The 14,576-nt window shown below is 39.6% G+C and overlaps 1 protein-coding gene across 2 annotated transcripts in view; it reads right to left on the bottom strand.

Annotated features, from left to right (window-relative positions):
- Positions 1 to 13,666, bottom strand: part of UNC79 (unc-79 homolog, NALCN channel complex subunit) — a gene marked incomplete at both ends in the record, with an annotated part of 94,361 nt that extends 80,695 nt beyond the window's left edge. For both annotated transcript variants that reach the window (XM_079537210.1, XM_079537211.1), the window contains 4 exons: positions 253 to 423; positions 3,710 to 4,014; positions 9,823 to 9,943; positions 13,645 to 13,666. In XM_079537210.1, the coding sequence (XP_079393336.1) occupies positions 253 to 423; positions 3,710 to 4,014; positions 9,823 to 9,943; positions 13,645 to 13,666 (619 nt within the window). The remainder of the gene's footprint in view (positions 1 to 252; positions 424 to 3,709; positions 4,015 to 9,822; positions 9,944 to 13,644) is intronic.
- Positions 13,667 to 14,576: the final 910 nt, after the last annotated feature.

The following is a 14,576-nucleotide window of genomic DNA, read 5'->3' as shown; positions in this document are numbered from 1 at the left end:
AAATTATACATCATATGCATATTGATATTGCATGCATCATTTAGTAGCATTCTGACCATTAATTATGTAATCAATAAAAGAATCACTAATAAATAAAAATTATAGAATTATTTTCATTTAAAAGTCTTTTTATATACATACAGTACAGTACTGCATAACAATTCTAAGACTTAACTTGAGCTCTTACAGACTGATATTGTACCAGTGTACTGTTTTCTGAACCATAACAATACCAGAATAAATTCTACTTACAGATAGCCATAGGCAGAAAAGATGTGCTGAGATATTCTATAATATCCTTGTGCAGAAATGGTGGAAAGGTAGCTAATGTTGAAATCATTGTATAAGGTAAAGTACTCAAAATATCATCATTGAGAAAAGGAAGCAAGCATGTAGTAGTGTAAAAAATTGATTGCCCAAGATCTGTTGAATAAAATGAAATAAATACAGAATCATTACATTGGAAAATATTTACAACTCTGTACTTTTTGGTTTATTAATCCATCAAAAGTTTGCATTTAAATTCAAGTTTTCCCCTCATAGTATATCATAATTTATTACTTAATTATCATGGTCACAAGTAAGTGACATCAGTCATCATTGAAGCCCCTCCTAAAACAAAGCAAAACAGCTGTTCAGCAGTATCCAGAACAGTTTGTAGGGAATACAAATACTTCAGGCAGTAAAATTAATACACCTACATAAAGTGGCCTGCATTTAAGCAGAGGTGTTATTTCAGGTTTGATAGGTACTTAGGTTTGAAAAAGCCCCCTTTTGCAAAAAGCTTCTCAGATCATCTTCAAAAAAAAAAAAAAAAAAAAAAATCAGATTTTGATCTGAATTACCCATATGACAACTGCAAATTGCCTCCCACACAGAGGCTTGGGGGAACATTACTGCATTTTGCAAACAATATGTGATTAAACAGAGGATCTTGTTTTCATTGGAAGCCATTGAGACCAAGAATGCCTAAGGCTTAAAAAGAATAAAATAATTATAAATGCATGAGTTTCCAGACTAATTCTAATTAATACAATGCTTTGGAAGAGATACTTAAGAAATTGCAACATTTCAAGATCTAAATAGAGGAGATATCTCTATTGCGTATGTGGGAATTGTGACATCTTCTGAATGAGGAACTGAGAGGGGGCCAGTAACCCTTCAAGAACCAAATTCCAGGTTTGAACCCATGCAATGACTACAAAATATCATCAGGCATTATCCCCGCAGGAGAGGGATTTATTTTGTTACTCCCTCTGTAAACTTAATTGTATTACACACTCTCCAAACTTATAATTACTCCTAGGATGATTTGAGTGCTCAGACAAGTCTGCACTTGTACATAGTAAACCTGTGGAAAAACTAGACTTTTAATGGTAGAGCATGTTTTGCTCTTGCAATACATCTAAGTACTGACAATTTGGTGTAGTCTGGCAGGATCCAATCTGAGGACCATCTGGCATACCTGTTGTACTTACCCAAACAGTATGGATTGTTCGGAGTGAAAAAAAAAAAAAAAAAAAAAACACCACAACATTTCTTTTTGTCAAATGCTATGTTGAGGGAAAAAAATAATTAAGTTCTATCACAAAACTTAATTATCAATACACAGAAGCACAGGAAATAATACGTGAAATCCCCTTGCCACATGAGTAAACCATATTATTTCTGGAACATGTTTATCTAACTTGGCTTCAGTAATCTGCAAGACAAAGTTTCACTCCCTCATCTGCCAGTTCTTAGTGTTTAATCATCCATATAATAAGAGTGTTGGATTTTTTGTTTTGTTGTCTGTTTTTGTTTTGTTTTTAAAATTTCTTCTGCTGCAATGTAAGACAACTAATTCTAATCCTGCTCCTAGCTAACTGTAAACACAAACAGTTTATTTCTCCTTACAGCAATCTTTAAACAATCTTTACATGTTTTTAACCATAATTCCCTTCAGTTTTCTTTAAGCCAAAGATAGTTTGTTTTTCCCTTTCTGTCCACATTTTCTAGACTTCAGATCATTCTTGTTTCTTTTTCCTGGAGACTCCTCCCAAATATCATTGCACATTTCTTAAGACCAGATGAACAAATCTGAAAATTTGACTCCAGCTGATACCTTGCTAGACGTATTAGAATGAAAAATTAAATAAAATGCTTTGCATGTCTAATTAAGCATGTTTACATACTGCCAGTATTAGTATATTAATGAGTCAGTCAGCCTTTGATCTGCTGTAGCACTTTGTGCAGTACGACTTTCAAGCCAATATTTCTGCATTTGATTTCTCTTATTCAAATATAAGATTTTACTTTTCTCCTTTAAAGACTTTTCAAAACAGACTGCAATTTACCAAGATTGTTTTGAATTAGAAATCGTTCACATAAGGGGCTTTACTTTCACTAAGTTGATATCCCCTGTAAATCTAAGTGTTTTCTCAGTGCTATCAGCCAAGTAAAAATTAAAATATTTAATAACACTAGATGCAGCACAGGCTCCTGTAAGGTTCACACTTGGCATAACCTTCCAATTGACACAGGCTCCTGGAGCACTTTTCCTCATTCAAGTGACAACTGTATGTTCCAGATTGTCCATGAGGATGTCAAGTAACACAGCAATGACAGTCCAAGGACAGAAAAACTTCACTGGAAGAACCATTGTGCCATCATAAAACAAAATCATGTTTGTTCAGTGTTATTTGCTCTTTAGAAGACTCCATTGGTTTTTAGTTATCACCATGCTATCTACTTGGAAAAATATTGTTTTGATAATTAACTTCAATTTCTGGAAAAACAGTAAAGTCATCAAGTCTGTAATTTGCTAATAGTCTCTTTTTTCCAAGATCCCAGCACAGTAATCATTGAATCAAAACATGCTGCTGCCAACTCAGAAGTAATTTAGCATTTAACAGAAGCAGCTTTCCTGCTAAAGAGTTTAGCAGTGAATCAGGCTGATGACAGTACTCCTTGTACTGAACTACATAAGTTCATCGTGATATAATACACCCTGGTACCATGGTGAAAATTGATTTCTGGCTTGTGCAACATAAGGAAAATGCTGTGTTCCAAAACCCCATTATGGGAAGCCATGGATTAACAAGCCAGGTATATGCAGTACTCGAGGGGAAAAAAAAAAAAAAATACACCCCAGTCACAGAAACCTTGAGATGAAGCAGTTCTAAACCTAAGAAAACACTGCTTTTCAGCAAGTCAAATGGAAGTATTGGCAACTTTTTAACCTGGAATATTTTAAAGCCATCTCTATTGTCATCATTTTTCTTCCATCAAATGTATACCGTGTTCTGTGCAGAGATGGATCTTCACCAAAACACTAAATCTGCATATTCCTCACAAGATAGGTATACATATCCAAGTAATGCCCATTTAAGAGAGCCACTTCAAAAAGACAAGCCTGAAGGTATCCCAACAGATTCATATTCAAGTTCAGATATTTTTAGACACATTTGTATTATTTTAGTTCCATACTACTAACATTTCACTGAAAATCAGACAAGTTCAGAATTCAAACCCAAATCCATGATTCACAAAACAAAATATCTTTTATTTCAGAAAGCAAACCAAACACTTCGATATAAGTACATCCCAGTAGATATGACATCCAGATGCAGATCAGTTTAGGCCCATCTCTTCTATTGCACTTAAGCATCATTCATGGATTCATGGCACTGAAGTTAAGCGTACTGGAAGGGTTCAAGGGCCTGCTTACCATGTTGACCATGTTGTAGCAATGGAACTAGATCCAGCAGTGTCACCAGTGTCACGTAAAGTCCTTGATAGTCCAAAGATGGGTAGTCTGATAACTGAGCATCACGACTTTGCTGGCCACGTTCTGATGGAGCATCTCGCAGGACGCTGTAAAGGAGGGAGCGAGTAACAGTAGGGTTGATGGAACTGACCTGTGGTCTTAGAGATGGGGTGAGTGGGAATGGCACAGGAAAAAGACACATGGTCATGGGCACTGTCAAATTGGAGGCATCTTGATTCTCCTTCTTCCCTGTGCGGGACAAAATGCTGTTGGGGGGACAAAGAAAAAAAAGAGACAACAAAGACACAAAGAACAGCACATTACATTGAAATGACACTATAAAACAAATAATAAAACACCAGATACATCCCACATAAGATGCAATTGCTCCCCAAACCAGTTATCTATGAATCTAGTAACCACTGATTTTCATGCTTCAAGATAAAAGAATTAAAATTGATATCTACGAATATTTTCATTGCATCTCATGTGTTATCTGGTTCATAAGGAGCAAAAATATAAAAATGCATGTTTCAGTGCCCTACCCATGTTTCACAGTTAAGAAAAATTCTAGGTATCAATAGCGTTTGCTATGGAAAAATAGCTGTGTCAAAACAGATTGGTATTTTACTCTGAGATTTTGAGAAGCTGTTGGATTTTTTTCCCTTCTATGAAATCTTTTGAACCAACTGACTGAAAACATGTAAAATATAGGTGTGGCACTTGCAGAAACATGTTTTAGCAAAGAATAAACATGTGTGTTTGTTAAGATAGTCTTAAAAATCACATGTTTATTGCATTAAAATAATGTCTATGTATTTTATGATACTGTTTCATGACCACTCAGTCAGTATCATTTGAGATAATGAAGTTTAAACAGGCACATGGATTTAGAAATAATATAATATTTCTAAAATGTTAACTAAACTACATTTGGAAAAGTTATAAAATAATATATAGTAGATGGTCTTTAGCATATGTTTGTGAGCTAATGATAATGGTTGTTTATGTGTTTTTAACTTTGCTCATGTTTAAGGAGGAAACATTTTACTTTACGAATACAAATGTTCCTTGGGTAAATAGTTACCTTCAAAATCTAAGTGCTAAGCAAGCAAGACCAATAATATAACTGCAGATCAGACAGTATGTTACCATACATTTCTCCTGCTACTTACGTTATTTATTCAACAAAACTCACTATAAACTAAAGGAGAGATAATTTCAAAAAAAATAAAAAAGGATTTAGTGGGAATCAAAATAGAAGCTATATGTCAACCACCTTGTTAATGTAGTTTTAAGAATGTTGTAAACATGTTAACCTAATTTTCTAAAAAGAAAAATAAAAAGCTACTTTAGATATAAATTGTCACGTAAGCAGTGCTACATTTTAGTTATCAGGTAATGATAGGCTTATCTCAGTCTTTGTATGTGCCTAGAAAATATAATACACCTTTCAAATATATTAAACCACACACAGTTTTGGACGTTTTGCTGTTTTCTTTAAGCATATTTTGCACCTCTCAGCAAACAGGATTCCCAAAACCAGTTCTTGTTGGTTTAACTCCACTCCCAAAGTCAGCACTAAAACTTAGCTTAAAAAAGACAAGAGAGTAGCATCAGAATTTCCACTGACTAATGAAGAGCGGAATTATGCCAAGAGGGAGACTTCTAGAAGTCTCCATTATCTTCAACAGAACAGACATCCCTACCATATAACCACCTTGGCACAGATTCATCTGTGCCAATGCAACAACTCACACAAGTAAGCTGAACTGCAAAGGTGCTTATAAGAAGAGATGCCATTCATTCACTATATATGTAAAACACTTTCACAGTTACAGTTGAATGCCAAGTGGCTACTACCAGGCAGGTCTCTCATCACACTTGCAGTTAGAGATTACAGGCCTATTGTCTGTATTAAGAGACTACTTTTTTATTACTATGCCCTACATATTTGGTAGATTAATTTGATTTCTGTTACCCAATGTCCAGTACAAGAAAAGTAGTGACTGCCATGAAATGTTTACAAAATTGCATCAGAAAAATCAGTAGGATTTAGTATGACTTTAAAAACAAATGATCAGAGTGCTGATTCCTTATTTCCTATTAACTTTTAATTTGCTTAATGTTTATTTGCTGTACTCTATAGCTCATTTATAGATATGTAGGTACTAAATTCTATTCTATCTCTGCCTACTAGCAGATGATACCAACTGTCCATCCCTGAACTTGCTAGCACATCACTTCAATCACTTGCTTCTAGAAAGAGCATTACTGCATTATTTAATCCTTGCTTTGGAAAGTGTAAGGCAGTGATGAGAGTTTGCACTACATATTTCCTTTTTTTTTTTGACATGGAGCTACAGCTAACTGATTAGAAACCAACACACATTGCCTTATATATTGATTGGGTCGTCCTTCTGTTCACTTCAGGAACAGAAATGAGATCATATCCAAAAATCAGATCTAATTATGTCAAATTTAGGTGGGGAAAAAAAAAATACAAAACTTTCAGACCCAGGTTTGTGACTGACCAATATGTTACAGTGGCAATAAATTAAAGAATCAGAAATGAAAATCTAGAAGATCCTTTAAGACCAAGATAGAATGGTTGCAGTTTGCTCCTGTAATTGCTCAAAGCACAAACTGAGAGCAGGGACTGCTTGCAGATCATAACTCCATACTGAACTTGCTCCATGACACGCAAGAAAACTGTCAGGCTTCCTTAAAGATCTGTACACCTCTGCTACAAATCTACCTCCAAATTATTGTCTTTCAGGAAACATTTCCTAAAATGTCTATGAGAGATTTGCATCTCACCAAGGCAGTAAAACAAGCTTGACTATTAATTAGCCAGGAAGCATTTGCAACTAGTTCTTATGAAATACATTTTACATAGAAACATGCATGGAGATTTTTCTCCAAAAAAATGTGGAAGAATTAGTTGTTCTGCAAGATGTTTAAGCCTTAAGATCATTCCTCAAATGAGAGTTAAAATACTGAAAATGAGCAGGGCATGAAACAAATTCATGCAGTAATGTAAGGAAATGCTTTTGTCCAAAGAGGAAAATTAAGGAAGAACTAAATGAATCAATATGCTATGCATTGTGTATGGTGACTTTATGTGATGTTTGTTCATAGAAATAAAGAATTGAACTTCTTTAGCCATTCCACATCTGCTCCCCCCACCCCTGAGCTTGTGCTATATCAAAGCTATGTACAGCACAAAGGAGCAAACTAAACCCTTGTGAGATAGCTAACAGAATGACACCAGATATGAATGTGATCCAAAACAGTAGGCATACCCACTGAAAGCACATTCAATGTGCCCATAATATGGAAAGGTAAAAAGTAGAGTAACTAATAAAAGCTACACTTGTAAAACACATAGTATGGAATTTCTGTGACTAAGCACTATTCCTTCTTGATTCCTTTGATTACATGTTTATCAAGAAAATTTTGTCCTAAAAATCAGCTGCAAAGAGAATACACATCAAAGTAGAAAATATTTTTAAAAGTTATTTTAAAATAGATGATCCCAATCAACTTGCTCTGCAAAGACAAATCTCCGATCTCAATGGGCATTTCTGCTGTTTGATCAGTACTCTTTCTGCAGCTTGAATTCATTACATATGTTCTGTCTCAAGCTAGAAAGGTTATTCTCCACCACATATTTCTAACATGGACGCTAAACCCTGCGCAAAGGAATATCAGTGTAGGAGGCAGAAAGGAGACTCAGCACGCAAAGAAATTTTTGATCAGATTGTCCAGAAAGACAAGTTCTTAACCAGTCTGTTTAGTTTCAGGATAAATCTTAGAGATCTGCATGCAGTGGGTGGGAGTTTCCTCCTTTCCATCTGCCACACTAAACACAGGGTATGTTTTGTTTTGCTTCTTTAACCAGTTTCTATCTTAGTATCAGCAAGCATATACACTTATACTGGTTCAACCATTGCACTCAGGCTCTCACCCACAGTTCAGATTCCCCAGTTACAAGGATTTGACCTGCCTAAGTATCAGAATGCAGGCCACTTAATAAATTTAGATCCAAGCTCTGGCTGCAATTTCTGGCATCCCTCTACTTCTGAGGTTGATCAGATCCAACATCGTTAAGGACAAAGCCATTTGTGAATTATGTAGATCTGTATGTTTCATGTCAATTTCACTTCTGCCTCATGAGGTATCATCAACAACAGGATTTTGGTTCAGTCCCATTCCAAGCACAAAATAAAGAAATGGAGTTGCTCAATTGTTATTCTGATTCTAAACCGCTCTCACAGTTGGCAATTATAAAGTTTCTTCAGTAAGCCTAGAATCATCCCTGCCCATGGAGTATGAAGAATTTTTGCACAAGACATGCAGTCGTACTGCTCAGAAAGATTAAGACAGCAGGGTGGTGTAAATATATTTTCTTTAAGAAACGGTTTTTAAATTCATTGTGTTCTAATGAACTTCTGCCCCAAAAAGAAATGGATCTCATTGTAGCACTTGGTAGTTACAGCTGAGAGACAAGATATAAAACAATCAGAACTAAGCTGTTAAAGCAAGAAAGTTAGGCTTGAAGGCTCACAGCATTTCAGTAGAGACACTTTAGTTAAGAGCCTTCTTCAAACATGATTTAAGTGTGCTTGTTGTGCAAAATAAACCATGAAAACATTCTGATGTGGGAACAAAGTCCTATTTCAGAGGTATTTTCAATGACTCTTATTTTTTTATTTCTTACCACTGCTGTGTTTTCAGACAAAATTCAATTTACTGTTCTTTTAAAAAGCCCTACTGGTTGCCTTTTTTTTTTTTTTTCCCCCCCCAACATTTTAAATGCTGAGGGAAACATATTTCACAGTGGTTAAACAATTCTACTCTTGAGATTTTCAGTTAACAGAAGGGCTGGGTTTCTTTGTTTCTGTTTGGTGGTTTTGTTGCCACTTTTTGTCTGTTTGTTTTTGAACAGTGAAAGAGGTGTTCCACTAATAACGAGTATTTTGTCTACACCTCTTTCCTTCTCACAGGTTTACAAACAGGGTCATGTTACATTCCATGGGCTTTGAATGAGTATTAGAATGAACTAATGTTATTCTTTTAAGTTAAATTCATGCTTCTCCACTTTTTTGTATCACCCGGATATACGTACTAATACACAGTTAACTGTAATAAATTACTGTTTCCTTAGGACATAAGACAAATGGCTGTATTTCCAAACTAGCTTCTGACAGCAAGGAGATCCCAGGTATAAATTCAGGAAGCTATGCACAGAAATGCAGCATTATTTTTTCGTATATGAAAACTTATGCCAATCAAAACCTGGACAGATAGAAATAAAATCTCCACTGTCAAAAGCCATTCTAAACTGATTTGAAAATATGAAACCACTAGGTAGCACTGTGGAGGAAAGCAGAATATGCATGTCATTCCTAATTAAGCCTCATAATTTTTCACATCTTTTTAGAAAGACAAGAGGTAATATTTCCTATTCAAAATGTATTCTGTATTCATATGGTATCTTGCACCACATATTGTCACTAAATGGTGGATCAAATTAGATCAAACTCCTGGGTCACAGCAATCCTGATCTCTTGCTGCTGCCATCCAAATCCAGATCTGTATACCAACTTCATAACTATTCATATTGTTGTAAGGGACTGAACCAGAACCCGATCTGAACTGCAGCACAGACCCCAGTCCTGTTTGCTGGGCTCATTGCTCTACCATCCCAAAGCACCAGGATTGTCAAGTAGGTCATGAGTGTCCACTTCTAAAGCTCTGCAGGTCACTACCTCCTTTCTTCATGGGTTCAGTATGTTTGTACATTCACCTAAGACTTAGAAGGGCCTAGTAAATGTGTAAACAACCAAGTTTAGTTTAGAATCAGCCACTCAATAAGCAGCTCAACTGGGCAAATTGGGCAACAGCCACTGAAGAGATTGATTTATATCATTCTTTTCTTAAATTACGCTCTGACTCTTTCTGGTAGAGCATTGACCCATTAAATCCTGCAAACAATTCAAAGTCAATGAATACTCCCTACAATACTTTAGCAATTTCTTTTTTCTTCAAGAGCATTAGTTAAAACTTACCTCAATAACGTCTGAGAAAAGTACTTCAGAGTATTTGCAATGTCAGTCCCAGAGGGCACAGGGTAAATGTTGTGGAGAACCCGGTTGTGGTATTCTTGAAGGTAACGGATTTTGGAAGCAACTATATAAAAGACAAAAAAAAAAAAAAAAAAAAAAAAAACACACAAACTTTCATTCAGCTTTTTGCAGATGGTGAAGGAGTCACATCTGTTCCTACCCCAACTAATTCTTTTTTTTCTTAATTTGAGAATTAAACCATAAAAAAAGACTTTTTCACTCTCTTTACTGAATAAATTGAACATTACCATGCATGAGCGCTAAGGGGAAGAGAAGAAAGGCAGTGAATGTCTGCTTCTGCTTTAGATTGCCTTAGTGCTAGCAAATGGGGGGGGGGGGAGAGAGAAGGGGAGGAAGAAAAAGTAATTTTAAAAAAGCAGTTATCTGTGCCTCCAAAAATCTCAGGATTCATTTATATTAAGTGAATCACTGGATAACAGGCAGTTCGTGTGAGGTGACATTTCCATAGTGAAAAGGAGAAATTCAAGCTAATATAGGGAGCTGATATTATTTACTTAATGCTACAAGTGTGCACTACGCAATGAACTACAGACATGAAGAGAGTTGTCCTGTTTCTTTAAGTGTCTTAGGAAATTTGAACAAAAAGGTGAGAGCATTTCAAAGAGTAGCAGAAGCTCTACACCTTCTTTGAGACTGGTTGTTTTAGAAATAGTGCTCTTAATATCTAACCAAGCTCCATGTTCAGTATTGGAAGAAAAATGACCCACCATAGCTACCAAACCATGCACTGCCTATATGACACTGGCCAGTCTCATGCAGAAATTATCAAGGATGGTCTGGGCACTTTTTGCTCTATTGAGACTGACCAACCAAGACTGATCTACTGAGAAACTGAGCCTGCCAGCCCTCAATTGCCCAAATCATGGAATTCTCAGAGTTGAAAGAGACCTTCAAAGGTAATCTAGTCCAACTCCCCTGCAATGAACAGGGACATCAACAGCTAGATCAGCTTGCACAGAGCCTGGTCCAGCCTGACCTTAAATGTGACTGCCATGGCTTGCTGCCAGATACCTGTAAATGAAATTAATTAATGAAATGCCAAAAATTGTGGCACGCCTTCCTATAACTACTTCTTTTCAATAATGCGTATATATTTTTTTCTATTAATCAGCACAGTCATGCAATTATATATAACAGAACACTTTATTTAGACTTTCTAAATACTTCTTCTAAATACTTTCTAAATCATAGCTCTAGGCTCAAGGTTTTGGCCTCCTCTCTCAGAGCTACCCAGAATGCTGACCATTTCAGTACAGCATCCCAGAACAGCTAATAGCCTTCTGAAAGAAAGCTCTAGAGCAAAGGTTTATGAGACCCAAAGATAGTGAAATGTGTGAATGACTTGAAGTGTATCTCTGGACGTTCAAAATGTGATGTCACTCAGTGGAAATACTTCCTTCGCCACTCTCATAGGGTCATCATATCAAACAAATTCAAAATTAAAAATAGAAAGAAAGAAAGAAGAAAAGCTAATCCAGGTATTTTGCTGGGTCTGTCTTTATTATCTACACCGACCTAACTAAACTTCCTAGCTTCCCCATAAGCATTTACTGAATTGAGTAAAACCATTAAGAGCTTTTAAAGATGGTTTTGGTTGTTCCACGAGCCTGGAAAACGTCATGGACATCAGGCTTTCCCGGGACATTACTTACCACAACAGTTCATGTAACTCAAGGTGAAAAGAACTAATTCTCTTGTGATACAAAAGCATACCTCGGGCATGCTGTGGTGGTGGGTCAAACGATGAAACCCACTGTCAGTATCCCCTCAATTGAGATACGAAATTCAAGAGGTCACAAAAAAAGAGAAGCTTCTCAAGATGATTTCCCAGATTGCCACCATTTTACCTGCTTTCCATACAACCTGCCAAAGGGGATGCTGAGGGGTGGCCATGCATTCATGTTTAGACCAGTGCCTTGTTGCTCTTCCCAACTGGTCTCTCCGTTTCCACATTTGTAGGGTTTTTTTTTTTTTGCTGCTTCTTGGTAAATTCAGATTCAGTATAACTTGTGACTCCTCCTTGAAACATTCTGGTTCTCACTTGTCTGTCCATGAGAGCAGAAGCAACAGCAGGAACAGTTGGAGCCTGAAGGTTTGCCTGATAATTACGCATGCACATCAATATAATCCTTGTCGGAGACCATCGCTATTGGTCAAAATTTGCAGGTGAGTGGATCTTAAAGTTATGTAGAGAAAAAGACATTTGGTAATGTCATAATAACTAGACAGGAGAGCAGTCTTTGTAAACAAGATACAATCAGTAAGTTAGAATGCACAGAATATGTCTGCTAACTGAATAGAGTGCACTGAAGCGCCATGAAAAAGTGTCAAGAAGAGGAAAGATCAGCAAACTGGATCCCAAGTAGATCTTTCAACAAAAACCAACATGGACACAGTAGAACCAAGATGCAGTCTCCCAGATGGTACAGGGGGATGAAAAGGAAAGATAGCCAAGGAAAAAAAATATGGAAGAGAAGCTCAAGCAGAAAAGACCAAGAGAATTAGGAATGCGGAAATAGATGAGGCAAAACAGAAAAGACAGTGCTGAAAATGCTGAAGACAGTGGCAGGACAAGGGGAAGCAGAAATTCTTCTATAGGCCAGTGTGAAGGATGTATAATCAACGTATGAGAAAGAAAGAGGAAACACATTCAGAACCTGGGTGGGAGGAAGGCAGAAAAAAAACAGAGTAACACGGATCTGAGCATTGCACACTCAAGGCCTGAGGTATGGTCAGAACATTGCCTTTCTATTCATAAGGCCAGAAATGCAGCCCCACAGTAATAAATTCACATCCACATAATATTTTAATAGAGGCATCATCCATTACTGCAAATAAGTGGCAAAACCTACAGGAAAAGTTACAAGTAATCTCTTCCCTAGAGCAGTTGAGCACAGGCTTATCAGAACGGGGACTCTTGCCAGTGACCTGAGTGGCCAACAGGATGCAGGGGACAGCAATCAGCCTGAGCCATTAGATCGCATCACATAGTCACGGCAGGCATCGTTCAAGCCTGCTGCTTCCAGGCTGCCCAGCTTACATCTAACACCGAGCATCGGCAGAGAAAGTAGCCTTGATGCGGGTGACCAGCCCGACAGCGCTGGTGTTTTTCCCTGGCAGAACAGCAGCTGCCGTCAGCAGCCACACACGCGCGGCCGTCCCAGCCACCATGTCAGTCACCTGGCAGCTCCACGCGCAGAGCCAACATGGTGGCCGGCACATCTCCCCGGCTGCCACGAGACGCGGCGGGCTGCGGGCAGGGCTGGCGGCAGCCGAGGGTCCCGCAGGGCGTGGAGGAACACGGCAAGGCAGCGATGCCGCCGTACCTTCTGCCAAAAGGTGAGCGTCACTAGCAAGAGCGGCACCGTGCCTCCATCACACAGCGACGGCAGGCTCGAGGCAGCAACGCCGGGAGCGTCACCCGGGCGGCACGGCGCCGGGACCGATGCCGGAGAGGCCCGATCCCCGCTCCATCCCCTCCGCCCCAGCGAGGACGGACGCCTCGCGTCCCCAGGAAGGCCATCTCTCCATCAGCACCACCGCAACGGCGGAGGCAGAAAGAGCCAGAAAGTAGGCGGCCCCCCTCCACAAACCACCCCTCCCGCTGCCCGTTGCCGGGATGCCCGACAACGCGGGGTGAGCGCTGCCCCGCCGGGCTGCCCCGCAGCCGGGAGACAGCCTCCGGGCACCCGCTACCATCGGACCGCACCCGGTCGCGCCGCGCCGCCCGGCCCCGCCACTCACACTGCTCCGCCTTGGTGGACATGCTGCCGGCGGGGCGGCCCCAAGCGCCTGCCCCAGCAGCGGGGACGGCGCAACGCCCCGGCTCGGCGCGGCACCGCGCTGGGGACGGAGCCGCTGCCGCAGGGATGCGGGCCGGGAGCGGCGGCAGCGGGCGGGGACGGGGCGGGAACGGAGCGAGCTCTTAAAGGGAACCTGCCTAGAGCCGCCCCGCTGCCCGCCTCATGAGGGCAGCACTGAGGTACCCGCCCCGGGTGGATGCCTCGGAGGGGCTGCGCGCCGGGCGTCCTAAGGACCCCCAAGAAAAGGGGTGGTGGGGCTCTGGGGATGTTTGGGGACTGCCTTGGGGCCACGGGCAGCAGCTCCTCCTCATCGTAGTGTCATAGATTCATACCAAGATAATCTAGTCCAACCATCACATCAACCCTCTGACCACTCTAAACCACGCCCCTCAGTACCACATCGATACATTTCTTGAACATCTCCAGGGATGGTGACTCCATCACCTCCCTGAGCAGCCCGTGCCAGTATCTCACCATTCTTTCCGAGAAGAAAGATCTCCCTGTACCCAGCCTGGCCCTCCCCAGGTGTAACATAAGGCCACTGCCTCTCACCTTATCTTTGTTGCCTGGGAGAAGAGGCTGACCCTCCACATTCTAAATACATTACCTGCACTGCAGACACGCTTGCATTTTCTAACCAAATCCTGTCCCACAGTCCTTCCAGATTCGCAATAAATTATTTCTTTCTTTCTAAATTTTCAGGAGGATATCAGCAATGCTAATAGACTCTTGCCATGGGAAAAATATCGAACAGCTTGGGTTGGAAAGGACCTTAAAGATCATCCAATTCCAATCCCCTGCTGTGAGCAGGGACATCATAACCTCATAATTAAACTTAAACTGCATTTAAAGAAGTGGGAAAGGAAACAAATA

This window comes from Tetrao urogallus, assembly GCF_951394365.1.
Source record: "Tetrao urogallus genome assembly, chromosome: 6".
Classification (NCBI taxonomy): Eukaryota; Metazoa; Chordata; class Aves; order Galliformes; family Phasianidae; genus Tetrao; species Tetrao urogallus.
Note: the sequence above shows the minus strand (reverse complement) of the source record. Positions and strands in the feature narration are given on the sequence as shown.